At 50.9% G+C, this 20,402-nt stretch overlaps 8 protein-coding genes across 8 annotated transcripts; 6 read left to right on the plus strand and 2 right to left on the minus strand.

Moving 5' to 3' along the window:
* Nucleotides 1-1,920: 1,920 nt before the first annotated feature.
* Nucleotides 1,921-3,087, plus strand: ALTATR162_LOCUS7109 (uncharacterized protein; the record flags this gene model as incomplete). Its single annotated transcript, XM_043314736.1, has 1 exon — nt 1,921-3,087. One exon carries the CDS (start codon nt 1,921-1,923, stop codon nt 3,085-3,087), a length of 1,167 nt encoding a protein of 388 aa, XP_043170671.1.
* A 1,479-nt stretch (nt 3,088-4,566) lies between these two features.
* ALTATR162_LOCUS7110 (uncharacterized protein) lies at nt 4,567-6,750 on the plus strand (the record flags this gene model as incomplete). The annotated part of the gene is made up of 7 exons (XM_043314737.1): nt 4,567-4,717; nt 4,769-4,903; nt 4,958-5,091; nt 5,164-5,418; nt 5,476-5,768; nt 5,819-6,509; nt 6,556-6,750. The coding sequence occupies 7 exons, from the start codon at nt 4,567-4,569 to the stop codon at nt 6,748-6,750; spliced, it is 1,854 nt and encodes a 617-aa protein (XP_043170672.1).
* A 665-nt stretch (nt 6,751-7,415) lies between these two features.
* Nucleotides 7,416-8,270, plus strand: ALTATR162_LOCUS7111 (uncharacterized protein; the record flags this gene model as incomplete). Its single annotated transcript, XM_043314738.1, has 1 exon — nt 7,416-8,270. One exon carries the CDS (start codon nt 7,416-7,418, stop codon nt 8,268-8,270), a length of 855 nt encoding a protein of 284 aa, XP_043170673.1.
* Nucleotides 8,271-8,979: 709 nt separating this feature from the next.
* On the minus strand, nt 8,980-10,270 carry ALTATR162_LOCUS7112 (uncharacterized protein; the record flags this gene model as incomplete). Its single annotated transcript, XM_043314739.1, has 2 exons — nt 8,980-9,962; nt 10,015-10,270. The coding sequence occupies 2 exons, from the start codon at nt 10,268-10,270 to the stop codon at nt 8,980-8,982; spliced, it is 1,239 nt and encodes a 412-aa protein (XP_043170674.1).
* Nucleotides 10,271-11,148: 878 nt separating this feature from the next.
* ALTATR162_LOCUS7113 (uncharacterized protein) lies at nt 11,149-15,003 on the minus strand (the record flags this gene model as incomplete). Its single annotated transcript, XM_043314740.1, has 5 exons — nt 11,149-11,586; nt 11,634-11,920; nt 11,967-13,082; nt 13,192-14,527; nt 14,689-15,003. 5 exons carry the CDS (start codon nt 15,001-15,003, stop codon nt 11,149-11,151), a joined length of 3,492 nt encoding a protein of 1,163 aa, XP_043170675.1.
* Nucleotides 15,004-16,274: 1,271 nt separating this feature from the next.
* On the plus strand, nt 16,275-16,957 carry ALTATR162_LOCUS7114 (uncharacterized protein; the record flags this gene model as incomplete). The annotated part of the gene is made up of 4 exons (XM_043314741.1): nt 16,275-16,534; nt 16,599-16,726; nt 16,777-16,881; nt 16,941-16,957. The coding sequence occupies 4 exons, from the start codon at nt 16,275-16,277 to the stop codon at nt 16,955-16,957; spliced, it is 510 nt and encodes a 169-aa protein (XP_043170676.1).
* A 734-nt stretch (nt 16,958-17,691) lies between these two features.
* ALTATR162_LOCUS7115 (uncharacterized protein) lies at nt 17,692-18,267 on the plus strand (the record flags this gene model as incomplete). The annotated part of the gene is made up of 1 exon (XM_043314742.1): nt 17,692-18,267. The coding sequence occupies one exon, from the start codon at nt 17,692-17,694 to the stop codon at nt 18,265-18,267; it is 576 nt and encodes a 191-aa protein (XP_043170677.1).
* Nucleotides 18,268-19,737: 1,470 nt separating this feature from the next.
* On the plus strand, nt 19,738-20,319 carry ALTATR162_LOCUS7116 (uncharacterized protein; the record flags this gene model as incomplete). Its single annotated transcript, XM_043314743.1, has 1 exon — nt 19,738-20,319. One exon carries the CDS (start codon nt 19,738-19,740, stop codon nt 20,317-20,319), a length of 582 nt encoding a protein of 193 aa, XP_043170678.1.
* Nucleotides 20,320-20,402: the final 83 nt, after the last annotated feature.

Here is a 20,402-nt window from a genome sequence, read left to right on the forward strand (position 1 = left end):
AACTTTGGAAGTGATACGTGGGCAATCGAGGAGTCTCGACAAATGATGTGCATTGCAAAGACTGAGCGAATTCTGAGCTGTCGACGAGTGAATTCGCGAGGCGGGCGGTGATGGCGTCATTGGTTTCTTAGGCGAGAGGTTGGGCACAACACTCCAGAGCCTGTTCTTGTGCTTCTTCTTCCCATCGATACATCGGACGACGTGGCATCATGAGATACATTTAGCTCCCGTATAACGATTTTAGCCCTATAGGGCGCAGTTTCATACATCCTTTGACCACATGGCTGCATCGGGCTTCACGTTTCACGTGGGGGGTACGTCAAAGGAGTACCCTTGCGATGCAACGCTTTGTTTGCGTAGATCAAGAGGCTCACCACAGCACTACCTCTGTGTTTAGATCAAGGTTTGCTGCAAACGTGCCTATGCAGCATTCATTATGGCTGTGGTCGCACACTCATATCTGTTCATCCCAATCCTGTCATCGCTATCCATCGCCATCTATCGACTGGGAGGCATAACCTTACATAATGATACCAGAACTTCGACGAAGAATCGATGACTGTCCGGCAGGGGGCGTGTTCTATATGTGCAATGGTTTCCGTGGTTGCTGTACGATAGATCCATGCATGCCAGGTAGTACCTGTCCTGTCGACAAGGACCTGACTCCAGGGCGATGTAGGTTCACACAGTGTGTTCCATGATAATAGAAGCTGATCAAAATAGCCTCAGAGAAATCTTCAGAGCCATCCCTCGCTCCAATCACGTCAGTTCTGATGGTCACAATCACCGCGACAGGATTACCATCGAGTTCTACAACAGCATCACCACCGTCACTTGATTCGGAGATCACATTCAGCTTAGCGGACCCTTCGTTCAAGACTGTTACACGGAGTGCGTTAGCCACAGCAACACCATCTGGCAACACACCAGTTTCAGCAAGCCACGCACACTCACCCGTAGCGGCTATCGTCGGCGCAGTGCTGGGCACTATCTTCTTCTGTGCATTATTCGTCTCCATATTGCTATACGTAAAGAATAAAAGGCGTACCAAGATATATAAAGCGCCACAATATCCGTCTCCATTGGTTGGAAGCGATATGACACCGCAATTAACAAGTGAGTTCAGATCTGGAATTCCAACCACTATGCACTGTATTGACATTAGTGCAGGCAAAACACCTTCACAGTTTCAGCAGAAGATGGCTGCACTACACAGAGCAGAGTCGATAACAGAACCGGATGATCCCGCACAACTAGATTGTCGAGAGATAAGCCAATATGACCATCAGCGCAACCATTCGGTCGGACGATTCGCTGAGCTTCCTGCTGAGCCACTGCCATGGCCAGGTAATTCTTCCCACGGTTAAACAGTGATTCGACTATGAGCATTCTGGGGTATGGGCTCTCAGTCTTACATGTATCAACGATTATAGGAGACACGAGTCGTCAGATTTAGAGGCTGGAGGTCATGACAAAAGTTTGGGATGAGTAACGCAGCGTTGTTCTAAGAGAAGGAATCATACCATAGCTCGTTCGGTTCATCCAAAGCCGCATCGTTCAGATAGCGAATCAGCCCAAATACCGGATGGTGGCGTACATAGCTCAACGAAAAATAATGCGAATGCAGTTTTAGCAAAACAAATGACAAGCTTCCCGTAGAAAATCACCGTGTTCATTTTTTCTTATAGCTCAAATCGATGACCTTAAGGTTTATAGTGCGATATTTACTAGTATTCGTTCCAGGTTGCATATACCACAACCGACCAATGATAGAAGAGAAGCCCCGCTGACGTCACATTTGGGCACCTACGATCTCATACCTTTTCGTCACTCGCGCATACCTAAATCTGCGCCAACTTTATCTGTTCCCCTTTATATCAAGAGGTTCAACAGAACTCGCCTCGATCTATTCCTATCGCCATGTCCGAAGACGCCGCACCGCCTGCAGCACAGGCAACACAAGCAGCACCTACCTCGATACCCCGCTATTTCCGGAATGATGCGCCTCTGGCACGACGAGATCCTCACAAGCAACTGTTAGCGTCATTGGACCGACTGATCACGGACTATCCTCCGCATCATGTTCCTCCAGGCGGTGGCTTGTATTATGGACCGATATCAGTAGCCTACCTCTTCTACGCCTTGCACAACATATATCCTGACCTCACACTGGATGAATACCCCTTGAACACATGGTCTGCAGCTTATATCGAACAAGCACAAGCTCATATCAAAGAGTTTCCAGCACCTTCTCCCAAGAAATGTGGTATCTCCAACGACATCATGTCCCTACTTGCGCTGTACGCTGTTACTGCGAAAGATCCAGACACGGTAAAAGAGCTGTGTGATCATGCTGCAGTCATGCTCGAGGATGAAACCTCTAACGAATGGTTATTTGGTCGCGCCGGCTATCTGTATCTCCTCCGCCTCGTACGTGGAGCTTTTGCCCACAACAAGGACGTTATCGAGCTCATCGAGGACACAGCGGATGAGGTCATTGAAAACATCATGCAGAGCCCGCGCCCCTGGAAATGGCATGGGAAGGCATACGTTGGTGCCGTTCATGGCGCGATCGGGATCATTACACAGATCGTGCTTACCGATCCGTTATGGGCGTCTAAGCTGGAAGCGGAATTGGGCGCCTTGCTCAGCTATCAGTACGAGAGCGGCAACTTTCCATCGTCTCTGCCACCAGGTCGTGACAAGCTCGTACAAGTCTGCCATGGGGCGCCTGGTGTAGTCACCTCTCTTCTCTCGATCCGAAAATACTTTCCAGGCCTCCACGACCGTATTGACAGAGTTATCGCCAAAGCCAGAGAATGCATCTGGGAGAGAGGCCTCCTGACTAAGGAGCCATGTCTATGTCACGGCATCACCGGAAATGCCCTTGCTCTGGACGGTAAGCAATTCGAGCACTTCTTGACCTATACCACAGGTCATGAAATCAAGTCCATGGCTAAAGATGGCATGTTGGAAAAGTCGGACGATCCATCTGCATTATGGTGTGGTGAGGCGGGTCGTGCCTGGGCGTGGGCGGTCGCAGACAAGGACCTGGACAAGAGACTCCTCGGTTACAACGATATTTGAGGATTCGAGAGACTGCTGCCAGTGATCCTACTGGCGCTCTGATGATACACATGATGCCATGAGCGAGACGACTGGAGGGCTGTCGAAGCGTTATGCGCAAACGGCCCGATTCGAGATACCTGTATAGGGATACACAACGCGGTCAGCTCCGGCTAGCTGCACGAATGACCTGTACTAGCGTCTTTACTAGGAGCCTCTAAAATCAGCAATCAACTATTTCCGGCTTATTGCAACGTTCCACTGCCACATATGCGAGCCAGTCTATGGTGTTTCCCATGAGCAAGTGCCCCGGAGCGGCTGCTGGGCGAGTCGATATCACATCAAACCTTAACCAGCACGACGTCTGCACGGCAAGCTTAGTAAATGTGGAAACTGTGGTCATTCAAGTTTCTTTTGATCGAAGTCATGCTAGGCACCCTTCGTTGCCTAGACATGTAGCCACGAGCGCGATACACAACATGCTACGTATCTCTCCACGCGTTGTACAACATTGATTACAGAAATCCGCGGATGTAACTGATCACCAATCTTTAGGGCCAAGATACCGATGCCTATGTGGTAGGATACGTATCAGGCTGAGATTCTGTGGTCCTGATGTGGCGTTGACAGCCAACACGTATACCACCACTGCGGCCAGAAATCTGTCAGATCGCTTACGGTAATGCACCCGGTTGTAACGCACAACGGCCATCTGCGAGAACATCGAACTTGCGCTGTTTTGTACTCCTTCATCCTAATTCATCGACTATCAATACGGGAGAAACAAAGCCGTGGCCGGACAGAAACGCACAGGTTCACCACATCAGCACTGCTTCTAACCCATACTTCTTGATTTGAGGCCTCTTCATGTGCGAACTTGCAGTTCGTCGCTCATATCTTGACCGTTAGCGCACTACTAGGTATTTTAGTCTCCTAACAGTCAGTATCGCACTTTTCCTGACCACTTCCAGAGGGATGCTGATGGGAAGCTAGAATCACAACGCATACCTCGCGTTGCTCGCCCGCTGCTACGTTGCAGTACGCACATTGTATCTTCTCATATCATCGCATGGCTTGCAATTTGTATGCTGTTCTTTCGAGTCTTCATTGCAAGGTAAGTACATCGCGTCTTGTCCGGCAGATTTCTTGGTTCAGGGCACAATGTCGCTACCACGCCTCGTATCATCAGAGCACCAACACCAGGGGCCAACGCCAACACCGTGTTCTCAGCTGTGCCTCTAACTGTTGCATTGAACCTCAGATGTTTTTCTCTTCTAGGCTATCCTACGTACTGTAACTTCCGTCCTCCACGTCGCCCGCATTATGACTAGCAGTGACATTTGTGATCATCATTCACCCCTCACACCCATGACCCTTCGTCGTGGCCAGTTTGTTTTCTTCCACGCAGGGACTGTAAGCCATGATGTACAAATATCGCTCCGCCTCCTCTGACCGACTCTCCGCAGATTACGCAATCAATCAATAAACCAATTGTTCACCATGCTCGCCCCGCGGCTAATTAGCTGCCTGCTACCCTGGCTTCTGATCCCATATGTCACGTGTACACCTTTTCCAGCACGAAGGAGTTCTCATGCGAGCCGACAATCCGAAGTGGGCGCAGTGATCGGAGCGAAGACGAGGGACGAAAACGGTAAGAGACACTCCAACTTCGTATCCGAGAATCACCGCTGATGACTTATAGGAAATGCGTATGTCCGTCGAGAGGTGAGAGACCTGAAGAACAGATTTCCAGACCAATGGACTCTCTACATACTGGCGCTGCAAAAGCTTCATCAAACTCCACAGAACAACCCCAACTCATTTTATGGTCTATCATGTAAGTATAATTCTTACCAAGCAAGTTACAAAATTCACTGACTTCACCACTTAGCGATACATGGCAGGCCTTACGAAATTTGGGGAGATGCGAAAGGACTGCCAGACAAGATCGGTAAAGCAGGCTACTGCCCACATGGCAATGAATTGTTCATGGGTTGGCATCGCCCGTATCTCGCACTCTTCGAAGTAAGTATTTTGTCCTCAGTATCATAACTGTGTCTCCCAGGAGCACACGAAACAGATACTAACCCCGCGTAGCAAGTACTATCCGGTCATGTCCATGATATCGCCGGGCAAGCACCAGCTGATCAGATGGAACGATTTCTCGCAGCAGCTAACGAATTCCGCATACCGTATTGGGACTGGGCCCAGGGGACTACCACTGGCCCTGTTCCTGAGATGTTTACATCTCCTTACTTGACGGTGACGGATACGGATGGCACCCCGGTAGTGCTATCGAATCCGCTGTATTCGTATACATTTAATCCCATACCCGAGGGTTTTGACATGAAGGTAAAGTGTCTTTAAGATGAGGGGCCAGGATCACGCGATTTCTGACTATTCATGTAGTGGCGCCAAATGAGCACGACAATACGATGGCCGGAGAACGACACCCCAAATGCGACATCACAACAATTCAAGTTTGTAGATGCTTTTAGGGCCCAATCTACCAACTTGATAGTCCAAGTAGGGGTTGCCTTCCGGTCCAGCACCTTCTCGCGGTTCTCGAGTATACTAGAAGACCCACATGGTTGGATACACGGTGTGATTGGCGGCGGCTATGACTCCAAGCAACCTTGGGCCGGTCATATGTGGCCGCTAGAGTACTCGTCTTACGAACCTCTCTTTATGTTACATCATGCGTAAGTTTGCTCCAGTTCGGAAATGGTGTCCAGCTAACATCAGATATTAGCAACGTCGACCGATTACTCGCGTTATACCAAGGAGCGCACCCTGATCGTTGGATGGAACCTTCCGATATAGGGCCACACGGGAACGTGTACCTTGAGGACTACCAAACCGTAAGCGCAGACACGCATCTTATGCCGTTTAGAAAGGCATCTGGCCAGTTTCTTACTTTTAACGACTGTCGCAATACTACAGTCTTCGGTTATGCTTATCCGGAAACACAGCGTTGGAACTTCGCATCGGACGAAGACTATCAGAGAGACGTCACAACGACCATCACAAACCTTTACGGCGGACATACACGGGCACAGGTCCAAGTACAAGTTACTACGCAGCATGTAACAGCGTTTGGACAGGCGCTACTGGATAACAACAACACGTACACCGAATGGACTATTGAGACGCAAGTTATCGCTTCCAGGCTCCCACCAACATTCATCCTCAGCTTCTCGTTGGTCGGCCTATCTCAGTCGAGTTCTATAATCGACTTGGGAAGTTGGATGATGCTGATGCCGGAGCGCAACGATGACTTGCACAGTATGGGAGTTTCAACTGTGCCAGAGGTGAAGATGAATGGAACGACAAGTATCACAACATATCTTGTCGATCGCGTTAACGCCAATGAGTTGGCCAGCCTAGATCCCAACGACGTTGTGCCATATTTGAGCAGCTACCTAACCTGGAACGTCTACGATGTAAGTTTATAGAGCCCAAGGCTACGGGCAAGTCTGACTTATGTAGGAACACGGTGAGCGCATTCCGTTCCCAGATACCAAAACACTGAAGGTAGATGTCTTCGGCACCAGCGCGCACGTGCCAGACGACCCTAATGCACCGATTGAGTACCATGAAGGTAACGCCATAGCTTATCCGGAGATCACGGCTAGCAAGGCCAACGGCTCGAACAAGAACCCACCGGGGATGATGCCTCCCTGATCTCTGCAGAGTTATCGTGTTGCCGCCCATTTAGCAAACCTCTTCGTCGCACCAGTACCTAGTTTGTATCTCATTCTCTTGCTCAGGTGGCAATGTATCTTGGCAGAACGCTGTATCAGTGGTGCATAACGTTTCCCTTTATTGCCCACTAATAAGACTTTTTCGTCCTCGCAACATTGTGTCATTTAGTATGGCCGGGATATCTCTCATGATCATAAAAGAAGATTGTGCAGCGAAGCGCTTCGGTGGGGGCCCCGGATATAAGAATAGCTTAACCCCACTCACTAACCATCCACCCCACACATGACGTCCGATTCGCTGGGGCTGAGCTGCTAAACCTCACAGCTGCACTTTCGGCATGGGCTTGTCTCACTCTTAATACATGCTTGATCGCTTCAAGCAATTTTTAATCATCTGGGGTGACCTCCTTACTGGAAAAGATGACTGCACTTGCTCCCCGCACATCACGAAACCTTTGCACATCATCGCAATCAGCCCACCTCATATCGACTGGTACCCGGATACATTTCCGTAGTCTATCCACCGTCACGAGTTCATCATCATACCCATTTAACCAACGGCACACATCAACCAAACCTCACCTTCAAAATCCAAAGATCATAACCCACTACTGTAACCAGTCATTCAGCACAACGCCTCGCAATATGTCCACCTCCCAACCCCCAAAGAAGGACTGGTCAGCAACCCAATACCTAAAGTTCAACAACGAACGTACTCGCGCCGTCTACGACCTCGTCTCCCAGATTCAACCCCACATCACCTCCCCAAATCCCCGTATTTACGACCTAGGTTGCGGTCCGGGAAACAGCACAAAAGTTCTCCTTGATGCCTTCCCCTCTGCACGCATCACAGGTATGGATAGCTCGCCTGACATGCTGGAGAAAGCCAACACCGCGTTCTCCGACCAAGAAGCCGTCGATTTCACAGCCGGAGACCTGGCAACATTCAAAGTAGACGGCGAAACAAATCTACTGTTTAGCAACGCTGTATTCCACTGGCTCCGCTCCTCAGAACGTATCCCCACTCTAGTCCGCCTCTTCGAGTCTTTGCCCAAGGGAAGCGTACTAGCCATCCAAGTACCGGACAACTACCACGAATCTTCCCACCGCCTCATGCGCGACACGGCTTCTCAGTCCTCAAAACCATGGTCTGCTTCCTTCGCTTCAACTAAAATCGGTGACTTGTCGGATACTACGCGTCCGGATCTCGATCCCATTGAACCACCGTCTGCGTTCTACAATGCACTGCTTCCATATGCGGGTCATGTAAATATCTGGAGGACAAACTACATGCATGTGCTTAAAGACGCGGGGGCGATTGTGGAGTGGGTCAAGGGAACGGGCTTGCAACCTTATTTGAACAGAATTGAGGGGGAGGAGGCGAAGAAGGCGTTTTTGAGCGAGTATGAAAGGGGATTGAAGGGAGAGTACCCAGAGTTGGAGGATGGAAAGGTGCTTTTGGGGTACCCGAGGTTGTTTGTTGTTGCTGTGAGAAAGTAGGGTTGTGTAGGTTGATAGATGATGGAAAGATACGAGCTTAGTCGTATTCTATGCTATGCTAGGGAAATAACTCCACATAGTTTTCCATTTCCACCACACTATCAACCCAGTTAACATTATTCGAGCTGGCGTCAGACATGATGAATATCGAGATCAGGTTATAAACATTATCGTGCAAATCATACGCGTGACCCACTCTCCTCCATCAGAGGTGATGTTTTGTGCACATTCGACAGATGATCAAGTCGCAACCTTGGCAGCCGTTGGCCCAGCGGTCCGCGAAGCCGCAGCGATCACACTTCGTAACGTCTCCCTTGTTACGGTAAAACCGCTCGAACTCGTGAACATGGGCTCGGTTGCTCTTTCCTCTATTGCGTCGTCTCTCACGGCGGCCATTCTCTTGCTGGTTGTTGGCGGCTTGAGCTTGGGGTCGAACCTGAGGATGAGCCTGAGGTTGAGGCTGGGCTTGAAGCTGAGCTGCGCGTACGTTCGGCTGAGGGGCAGGTCCAGGTCCAGGTGGGAACACATTGACAGGGTTTGCGACATTCCGAGCGGCATCGTTCGCGGGTAAAGGACGATCGACGATTCTACGCTCATCCCAGAGTGGACATTTACATGTGCGCCACTTTTTTAGGCATGTATAACAGAACTCGTATTGGCAACGACACCTTGAGTCTTCAGTACGACATCTCTCGAACGAACCGAACACTTACGTGATATGGTAGCAGCCGCGCTCAAGCTCGACCATCTCCTTACAACTCGGGCACGTTTGCCATCGTTTGGCCTTCGCAACGTTCGTAAGCGCTTTGACATCCTTATCCTCAATGCAGAGACCATCATGTTGCTTGCTCTTGCATGTGACACAAGTCTGCTGGGCACATTCCACGCATGTAGCTATACCTGCGACAATGTTGGCAGGCCTGACCCAGTTGGAGCATGTACTGTTGCTGCAATAGGTGCGATCCAGGTTTTCAAGCTCCTCTCGTTTAGCGACGAACCTAGAAAAGATCGCTGGGGGCAAAAACGGTATGCAGCTGATGATCGGAATGATCTTGGAACAGCATTGGGGCGGGAAGTGCGAAGTATCCGTTATGGAGCACTCGAAAAGGCGAGTGAGGCATTCGCGGCAGTATGCATGCGGCTCATCATCGCCATCGTCCTTACATGGAAGCTGAAGCATGTTGCGAGTCGCATGTATGTCCAGACACGAAGAGCACGTTGCAGACAAGATGGCTGCTTGTGCACTCTGATCACGACCGACGAGCAAGGGCTCATCCACCAGCTTGTCAAGCTTCACTCGTTTTGTTCGCCCATCTTCAACTTCCCTGAGTATTGCCGGGTCAAGACGAGCGGAGCGCTTCTTTGGTGTAGTTGTACCGGCCTCCGGTAGGATTGAGTCACTGTCTTCATCATCCACATTGTCGACACACGCGCGCTTGAGGTTGTTTGGTGCCATGGTAGACCTCAGGTCATCCTCAATAGGGCACTTCTTGCCTGGTGCCTTCTCGGCCTTGGAAGGTGCCGTCTGCAGGCCAATGAGATCAAAGAGGAGGTTCTTTTCGGTGAGAGTATTGCCATTGAGGGCCTCAGGCTTCTGGTCTATGGTGTTTCTGGGCACAGTGCGCGCCTGTGGGACTGCAGGGCGTTGAGGTACCGGCTTGCCGGCGAGTCTGCATGCCATGTCATGGTCGCCTTGCTCGTGTTAGCACAATCAACGACTCACGGATAAGCCGCTTACACTTACGCTCAGCCTGCTGCTCCTCGCTCAACAGCCTCTTGAACGCCTCCTGAACGGCATTCTCTTCCCTGATGATGCTGTACGCAAAGACTTGACCATGTACGTTGTGCCATTTATTCAGAAGCTCCTCGCGAAGCGCGGCAAATGCGACCCACTCGCTGTTGATCACACCGCTGTTGTTGGTCTTTGGTAGGGTCTTGAGGATGGCGTCGACGTCGTCGAGTTGAAGCTTCAACACAACTCGGGCGGTGGCACCGTCCATTGTAGCGATGATATGTGGTACACGAACGAGCAAGTACGGGTAAGGCAGGTGGTGGAGGACGTTGCCTAAGGGCTGCTAAAAGCATGTGCTTTTGCGAGACGATGCTCTGTGGATGTGAGCAGTAACTGCGACGTCTACGAGAAAGGATAAAGGAAAAAGATTGTCGAACAGAGCGAGGTTTTGCTGCAGGCGGTGAGAGATGAGTCTTGCAAAAGTGAGTATGAGGTGGCGGCACTTGCCAAGCACGATGAAGGTGAGGAAGGCGCGACTCCCACACCGAGAACAACAATATAGGGAAAGAACAGGGTGAAGAGAGGGGATAGAATCATCGGATAGCTACACGAGGCCTTGAGGTATCTACCAACGGCAGGCAACGGGAGCCTTTAGAGACTACATTGGGCAACTTCCATACATTATCCACACCTGCCTACTTGGCCTCCACAATAGCAGCTTACACGCTTCACATGTTAGCTCCATCGTGGACGCCCACCAGTCCTCAAACCGCGGTACTCTTCGCGCTTTCAAACACTTTCTCTACAAGCGTTCCTACGCGCATGTTCGCGCCGCCGTAAACAATGCCAAAATCGTATATGGCACATGTGATTACCCAGAAACGCCTATACCAATGCTGCAAAATGTCCCTCCAGTATGCATCAAGCAGCACGTAGTGCTACAATGCAATCAAACAGTCGTCAAACTTATGCCAAGCCGATGCGTGAAGATGAACTGGCCAGTCTAGATGTCATAACGTAGACTCTGGCCAGGGGTATAGAATAGGATCGCCGCTCATTGAATGCTTTTCGCTCAAGCCATGAAATTGATGCATGCAATCAACGCCTTGTACTCCAGTATGGTCCCAAAAAGAGAGTTGTCGTATCTCATCCAGCGCCCGCGGTGCCAATCTGTGTATGTTTTTGGAAGCCAGGCGAGCGATAACTGTGCCGATGAGGCGATGCAGTGCGATGACCGTCAGCCGAAGCTTGTGAGTTCTGGGCGAATGCAGGGTTTGGTGCATTTCGGTCATACCCTGGGGTGGGGCTGTGCTGGTTGCTGCCAGTAGCCATTGGTTGACCGCCTGCGCCTGGGACCTGACGGACTGACGCCTCCCCAGCCTGCGCCGAGGGGTTGTTGTCCGCTGTCGTGATTTGAGGTGCATTACGCTGGTCTTTTCTGGAAGCAGTGCCGGTTTGGTCCCTAGGTGACGGTGTAGGGGCTGACAGAGGGTTCTTTCCTCGCTGCTCCCATTGTCGCATGATTTCTTTCGCGCTCATGTCAGACACTTCGTCACTGAGAAGTTCCATGATTTCGGGGGGTACCTGATTACGTTAGGCTTAGAAAACAATGTAACGATGATGCAACATACTTCCGAGAACTCATCGTTGTTCTCAATGAGATCGAACACGACCTTAACCGCACCCTGATCCACGCTCTTTACCTCTTTGTCATTGCTCTCCCGCAAAATGTTCGGTGCCATTACAGTGGCGATGTTCCATGTATCCATCTTGTTACCCGTCTCCTCATCTACGGTGTGGAAAGACGATACCCAGTTCAGGAAACAGAACAAAACTTCCATGGTGTCGCGATGAGCTTTGGGCAGCAGGCAAAGCACTAGATGTAAGATCTTCTTTCTTTGCGCTTCATCTTCAACGTCTGTCATTGTTAGTCAAGCTCTGTGAGCACAATCAAGGGGGCTTACCATTGGCTACCATGAACAGCCTGTACAGCTTCAACGTCAAGACCGGCTCGGGCATCAATCGCAGGAAGCGCTTCAAGAGATTGGCGAGGATGACAGGGTTCTTGGTGTTAAGATCGACCTTTTGAACACCATTGGCGTCGATTTCCTCTTCAAGCTCGCGTAGAGCCTTGAGGTTACCGTTTTTCCTAAACACACCCTCAATGGACATGTCCATACTTCTCATCGCAGTGATACAATCCTGAAGCAGAGCCGGAACCTTGAGAGCGCCAGGTCCTACGCCTTCTGTGCATTCATCACCATACTTTTCCACGAGGTATTCAAGCGACTGTCTGAAGGTTGCTTTGTCAGAAACTGGTTTCTCGACTCCTGTAACGCCTTTCTTTGGTTTGCTTTTGTCGGCCTTGAACGCTTTGCCGAACCCAATTTTGCCCCAGAAGTTGTTCTTCTTCGATTCGATGAGATCGAGAAGATCGCCCTGGTTGTACTGATTGTCGTCAAGCAGAAGGCCGAGCTGAAGCACAGCAAGGCCCTTCAGCTTGAAGTACTCAAGCGGTGAAAGTTCCGAAAAGTAGGTTCGAGAGCGACCTTCTGATATTTGTTGAAGTTCTTGACCCCCAGAGAAATCGCGACGGTGACCGTTTTGAAGCCTAGGTTGGTCATCTCGTCCTAGCAATGCGCTTCCACCGGCACGGAATGCGTTCGGACGCTGCTCTCGCTGCTGCTCTAAGGCGGCCATACGAGCAATGTCATCCAGAGCAAGAGAATTTACAGCGAGCGTTACAGCGTCGGCTTCGTTTGATATTTCGCGTTCCTGGACGATTTGCATACCTCCCGGCAACGACCCGTCTCCCCCAGAGCCGAGACCCTCCGGACCGTCAATGATTCGCGATTGGCGGGCACGTTTCATGGTATTCGAAAGATGCTTGTCAAGGCGCGTCGATCTTAGGCGCTTGATATCAGACATGGATTGCTCGTATGCGGCATTGTTGCTGTTTTGACTATCTGTCGCTGATGTGCCTCCATACGACTTTGAGCGAGTGTCGGGTCGTAAGTGAGGTGGATCATCTCCAAGGCGGTGGCCTTGAGTAGAATCGTAGCCTGTGAGGTTAGGATCATCTACAAGTCATTAGTGGGACGAATGTAATCTCGGAAGCGGCTCCAGAAATCTGAGTCGAGGTGTCAAGATGAGTGGTGACGGTATGATCTGTAGGAGAGTTTTTCTTACCTGAAGTGTGTGGCAGTGCGCCACTGGATCGCAGAGTCGCCATGAGACGTGCATGCGCTACATTTAGTAGATGTACATATTGACGCAGCTTGGTGACCTGCTCAAAACCATTTTCAGCGTCTGGTTGCGCTGCAGCACATGCGGGACAGAAAATACTTCGCTTGGATTTACTCCAATAAGCATTTTGAGTGTTATGGCGTAGGTCAGCATTGCATCCACGGCAAACCATACAGCTGTAGTTGTACGACATGTTGTTCAAGTGTAAACACTTGTCTTCGACCTGTGCATCGCATATGGGACATGCGTCCGCCCACCTCGGCACAAGCCGAGCGGACTCAGCGGCCTGGTCCTGTTGGGCCTCTTCTTCCAACCGCGCATCAAGCGAGTTGACTTGGGTAAGGAAGTTGGTCAACCCGGTCGAGCTCCGGGTCTCGCGCTCTAATTTTAGAGAACCCTGCAGACATATGCGGATGAGAAGCTTCAGGTAGTGGGCCAATCCAGTGACCAGGGACAGCAGTTCTTGGGTCACGCCCAGTCGTCGCACACCGGTACCTTGGGACTGGGTAAGAAGCGCGAAAAAGGCTACCACTTTCTTACAGAGCAGCTTTGATTCGCGGGAGTAGGTCAGTCCCTTGGGCGTTCTGATGATCAGTTGCGCGTCGAGCGCATCTGCAGCCGCAAAAAGCAATTCGATGTGCACAATGAATTTCTTGGCTGCCATGACACCGTCAACGTAGGCCCCGTTGCTGACATGGAGTAGCATGTCAGATATGCAGGTCGCGGACTTCTCCTCGAAAGCCGATAGCGTCTTCCAGATCCAGTTGACTTTGGCTTCGATTTCTTCTTCCTGCTGGCGCACGCTCTCCCGCACCTCATCCGTTGCATCACCATCGGCATCTTGCAATCGCTCGATGATTGGCTGGCCTGTGGAGTGTAGCCTGACATTCCAATATTTGTGAATCATGTAGCATTCTGGATGCCAATGCTGGTTCTGTCCATTTCGGAAGATCTCGACGAATTGTTTCAAAATCGATGTCTGACAGCCGTTACACCGTTGAGCGAACTTGGTAGAGTAGTGGTAGTGACAGTAGACGCTCCCCTCATGCTCGTAGTAGCTGTCCGAGGCGCCGAACACCGTAGGGCATACGGAGCAGGTGAAGTGCTCAATGTGGTATTTGCGATCGAGTGCTGTGATGTATGAGCCACGCAGGGCTTGCCCGCATTCGAAGCAAAGCAGGTCAAGCCGTCGGAAGTAGTCTGTTTCGCAGAGGGGGTACTGCCCGGGCGGCTTGTCAGGGACGGGGAAAAACTTGGATGCGACGATTTTGCCGCAATCCTAGATGTATGTCAGCAAAGTGGTCAAAGATGGTATAAAGGGAGGTCAAGCGCTCGAGAACATGGGGAGCAGTCCGTCCCAAACAACAATGCGCCAGCTCCTGTTGCTGCAGGGCACAAGCCCAATTGCTCCACTCCAAGAAATAACATGGGGTGTCTTACGTGACAGGTAAAGCATTCCAGATGGAACGTATCGCCCAATGCTCGTACAAATTGTCCAGTCAGTCCTTCTCCGCACTTTCCACATATCTTTCCACTACGCTTTGGCTTGGCGACGGCCTGATTCTGGTCCCCAGGATCGGTCGACGATCGCAGGGGGTAGTTGGTGCGGTCATAAGGCGCAAGACTGTTGGACGACGATGCGGCCTCGTCGGTGGCTCGCCTTGAAAGGCCACCATTGTGCGGGTCGTAGTTGTTGTACTGTGACTGGGCGCCCTGATGATCCATCGGAGGCGGTCCCTCCGCCGGTGTTCCCATGTCCAGCTACGCCAGCTTTGAGAATCCTCCTCTATGATGCAGGGTACGTGACGGTTTCGTGTCGTAGTCGAGGTGCGAGGAGCGCGTGACAGGGAGGCGAGGGCGAGTATAGAGGGTGTAAGAACAGGTATCGCGGTATAGTATACGGGGTTGTGTAGGAGGTGTTGGCGACGAGAGGGGTGTCGAGTCGCGGGTGAATCTATCCGGGCAGGTGGCCAAGGGTCGAAGGGCGGCGGTGCGTTGGCGAGCGCACTCTTTCTGTGGATGCGCAGCTCCTGGCAGCTCGGGCTGGGTTGGGTGTAAGGGATGCTATGTACAATGGGCGCAAAAGCAACTCGTTCGGCATGCGGTCGCCGCGGAAGAGGGAGGCGTGTGGTGAATTAGGCCCGGCGTGCTATGGGGGGCATAGGACAGAGGACCCTGAGCGGTGGATGAAACGCGGTCAGGGCGGGTAGGGCAAGCAAAGGGATTGAGCGATAATGGACATGCAACTCGAGGAAGCGCAATCACTTGTCGCTTGGCGGAAAAATCGCAGAAGGCGTCTTGTGGTGTGAGGCTGGTGGTTGTTCCTGTGTCACTGCGGCTGTGGTCAATGTTCGAGGAGTGGACGCATGTCGGTGAACAGGCTAGGCGGTTTATGGAACAACTAATTGCGATGTACAAGCAGATGGCCAGCAGCAGCATCGGCGCCTGGAGACCCCTTGAGCTTATTTTGGCGATTAGGAAAGCCGGCATTAGATGCCATTATGCAGTCCATCTACCCTCCGTTGCGCATGCAGTTAGCTATACGGCATACGAATCCTTCACAAAATGCACTACCTTGTCTGCACACACGCACACACGAGCTATTTCCCACAGCATCCTCGGCACATGGCTGGCTATTGCTTGCGCATTAGGCACCCGATGGAGGTCAGCGGGGAAGGCTGTTCAAGCCGCTCGTTTCAAGGTTCATGGCTGACATGCTAGCGGCCTTGGGTCTTGGCATTCGAGATCTCGACAGTCGCGACTTCCACCAAGTGAAGGTTGTTGTTCGCGACTGGAAGGCACGCCCGTCGTTATTGCCAGAGCCATCTCTCACTCTCACGCCCACGCTCACGCTCACGCTAGCTTCGTCGCTTTCACTAGCAGCATCGAGCTTGCTCACCACTACAGACATCAGAGCCCGTCGCACCTAGAACAAAGACCTCTAAACCACTCACCCCAACCGCGTCCTACCACCGCCTACCGCTGTCTACCATCCAGTCGCATAGTCCCCAGAGCCTCCCCCCGCCATGGAAGGAGAGTCGGAGCATGCGCCGCCGCAGAGGCAGGAGCCGCCTGTGTTCAAGGCCCCAAGGCTAGTCTCGCGCCCAAAGCCTCCGGTGCAGCAAGAGGAGGAGATGGGCTCTGAGATCAAGCTGGGCGATTTCGAGGATGTCCACGCCCTTTCCGTCTCCGAAGCGCGCGCCGTCGTCACAGCCGTCCACGAGGCACGAAAGAAGAAGGACCCTGAGAACAATCCGCTGCGCGACAGGATATACAATGATAGCATGTGAGTGGACATGTGGTGGCGCGAGCAAAGGTGTAAGAGAAAGGACTGGGACTGACTGCAGCAGAACCATTACGCAGTTTCTCGATTACCTCGACAACTTTGCGCGCTACAAGGAGGAAGACAGTCTGCACTCCATCGCTGCCCTTTTCGATGCCCATCCCGAGATCTCCGTTGTTGAAAAGGCGCTGCTGGGTAATACATGACCCGGAAGAAAGAGAACGTTGTACTGACAACAGTGTTAGGAACGCTCACCCCGGATACCGCAGAGGAGGCCACCACCCTCATTCCATCCCTGAACATGGACGAGGAAGAGCTCCAGTTGATTCTGGATGAGCTGAACAAAATGCGTGAGTTGGAAAAGATTAACAAAATGGCTACAGGCCCCTGAAGCTGACTTCTCGGACAGAGGATCGGCTTCGATAGCACCCTACTGGGACTTTGGATCACTACCTGGCCCGTTTGGATGATTCGGCGAAAGCGACTTTTTTACCGCACTGAGATTGGTATATCTTTGCCCGCGGATGGCTTTGTCTAAATTGTTCCACTCACACTTTATTGAAGCACAACAAACAAGCTGATTTGCAAAGTATCAGCATTTGATCTAAAACCTTGATTGGCTTGGCTTGGCGGCAAAAGTCCGCAGTTGCTATGAAAAGGCAAGTATGGAACACTACCACTGGACTTTTTGGGTTTCATCAACACCGATCGGCAAACACTTGCGACACTTGTCCCGACACACTGTCTTGCTACTTATGGGTACTCGTAAATATTACACACGTTCTATCCGTCGCGAAAGGACAAGAGTGTTTCTCCACGCACCGTACATTCTCATTCATGCGCGCGGATTCTGTGATGTTAGTAAAACAAAAGTGATTGTGAGATCATTGATGTTGTTGTGCAGGCGTTAGCACGCTCCCCTATGAGTACAGAAGCTCACTCTGACCTCAAGGCAGGCGTGTTCTGTGCATCACGCGATGCCCCTGCCAGTAAAGAAAAGACCAGCGGTTGCAGCACCTGTAGTCTTCGTGCCTATATTTCCACTACCTTTCAACAACACAAAACATTCCTTCAACACCGCTCACTCTTATCATCGCTACCGCCATTACAAATCTTTCCCGGCCACCACAAAAACCATTTCAACTTCGTGACAACCCACTATGCCAGGCTTCACCTCCTTCCTCCTCAGTCAAGGTCGCTTCTCCGCCGCTGTCCAAGAACCAACACCACCCCATTCCGACGAGTCGGAAACGGAAGCCTCCAAGAAGTGCCGCCTACATCAAGAGCGTAGGCGTGCTCGACAGCTCTCTCGTATCTACGGCACTGTCATGACGCGCAAGGATATCGAACACACTCTAGGCATGTTGAAGCAACTCAAATCCGACATTGCTGCTCAAATTGAGAGCTTCCATGACATGGGCGTTGCGTCTGAGAAGAAGCGTAAAGAGGCTATAAGTGAATTCTACACGCGTGGCCAGCTCATCCTCGGGGATGGTGTGAAGGTAATAGGTCAGTTTGAAGATGCTCAGGGGGCGGTGCAGATTGTTTCTGAAGGGTTCATGGAATTGAGCCGAGCTATGGTTGGTTGTGAGCAAGCGAATGGGAAGGTTGATGTCATGGATGTGGAGGGCATTGTGACGATTTATCAACGGCAGATCGATAAGCCGCTGAGTGATGTGATTAAGGAGGTTGGGAAGACGCTGGGTAGGAAAGAAGGCTGGAGCGATCCGAAGTAGGTGACCTGATGAACATGAGGCATACCTGTATATTGTGAAAGGTTTTGTCTTCAGCATATCAGTGCTGGGCTTCGATGCATACCATAATGTCAAAGAATCGAGTTAGTTGATTACTTACTTTGATAATGTTTCTTGGAAGTTTGTAGTTGGACAGGAATGATGGATTGCATCTCAGTGTGACTAATCATGACGGGCATGTAAGGACAAATCTTGAATCAGTCGAGCGGCGAAGCGAAGACATCACGGTCGGCCGACATCAGCATCATGCAGCTCGTCATGCATCTATTATTGCAAATATGTGCCGTACATCGGTTCCAACTTCAGCGCTGTACCGTGCCGGCTGACCCACGCCGCAATGCCTCGTTGCCCAGTGCGATACTATCTTCACCCATATACAGTATGGCTCTTCCTAATCTCTCGCCGCACGACTTGATCTAGACACACGAATTTTTGATCATATTCACTGTCTAGGCATGTTCGTTGATGCTCTAATGCTGAAGGCCGCTGATGTCAGATGCGAACATCGTCTGCTTACGTAAAGCTCACTACCGAGACAGATGAATCCGCAAAAGCCGGGCTACTAAGCCTAGTCATTCAGTATCATGAGGCAGTGGGGCTTCCGTACCTTGTGGTTTGCTGCAAGGAAGATATATGACTGCATCCAAGTGTGGGTATGATACTACCACGATACGTGACTAATGGCGGAAGTATTATCGCAGGTGAATAGTTTCCTTGAGGTACTTGAATTGGCGTCAACGCTGCAGTCGTACAGCGTAATAAAATTATCCTCGGTGATGATGCAGAAGATTTTGTACCTGAGCGATAGTTTGGTCTAAACGCCGCAAGGATGGAGAGGTACGTGTGTTCTTGGTACTATAGCCCATGCTATCTTCTACCTAATCGATACTCACATATATTGCAGTTTGGTGGCGGGTCAAGGACATGCATTTATGGAAGGCTGTTAACTGTATGCTAGATCTCCTTCTGCGAAATGTACAAAGTCATCCCGCAACTCTTACGCAAAACTCACTTTGAGCTCTCGGTACCGGAATTCGAGTGGGAGATGCGTAACCATAAGTTCAATAAACTGACTAAGGTTCACACTACGTTGCGATGTTGACAGCCGGAATGACTTGAATCTCTTCAAATACTTCATCGACGCACAGCTCTGCTTATCTAACTTGTCAGTGGCCTTTCACTTCAGAGCGAATGTTATCAATAAATTTTGCGACCTACGACCCAGGTGAAATGTCGTGGCACATTCCTCCCTGTTTCTACCTCAGCGTGCGGATTTGCTGTTGATCTCGCAGGTTCGGTTTCGACTCACTCATGTACTTACCTTCCAAAGGAGATTCACCACATGGCCTGCAACTGCTGCTGCCCTTTGAATCCAGAGATCATCGAACCTTCTCAACGAGCACCCTCGGATGAACTCACCACAACAACCATAACATCCCATCATCTTCTACCATGTCCAAAAAAGATACAATTGCCTTTATGGCTCTACCACCTGAGGTACGCGTCAACATCTACAAGTACATCTCACCAGTCAACACTCGCCCCGCTGAATCCTCTGGTCTCTGTCGAACTTGCCGCCTCATCCACAAGGAGTGGAACTGGGAAGCACGAAAGAGTGTATTCTATGAACACGATCGGTTCGAAAGATACCTGGCCTCCAGCGGGATTCAACTTCATGAGTCGGCGGCTGAAATGCTTTCCACCTCATCCATCACGATCGAGCTACCCTTGGAGATCTTCTCAGGTTCTGATGCATGTGCTCTAAACCTCATACCTTGGCATTGGACCTGGATCACAAACGTGAACATCATCTTCAGTCAAACCTGTCCGCCCGCGCCAGATAGGCTAGTACTCATGTACTACTTATACGACTGCCTGGACAAGCGGATGAACAACTACATTGCGGGCCATACTGCACGCAAGAAGCTGGATCATTTTACAATCAGGAATATAGCTCTCCGATGGTACGGTGTCCCTAAGTGCCTTTTCACTAGACACCGGGACAAGCAATCCAACAACAAAATACGCCGCTAGAATGTCCAAGTAGAGAGAGGAGAAACTGGTCGTGAACATCTTAGTGTTATTTGGCAGCGCCGCAGGAGGATGGATTTTTATAA

This window comes from Alternaria atra (assembly GCF_907166805.1).
Source record: "Alternaria atra isolate CS162 genome assembly, contig: 28, whole genome shotgun sequence".
In the NCBI taxonomy this organism is placed as follows: Eukaryota; Fungi; Ascomycota; class Dothideomycetes; order Pleosporales; family Pleosporaceae; genus Alternaria; species Alternaria atra.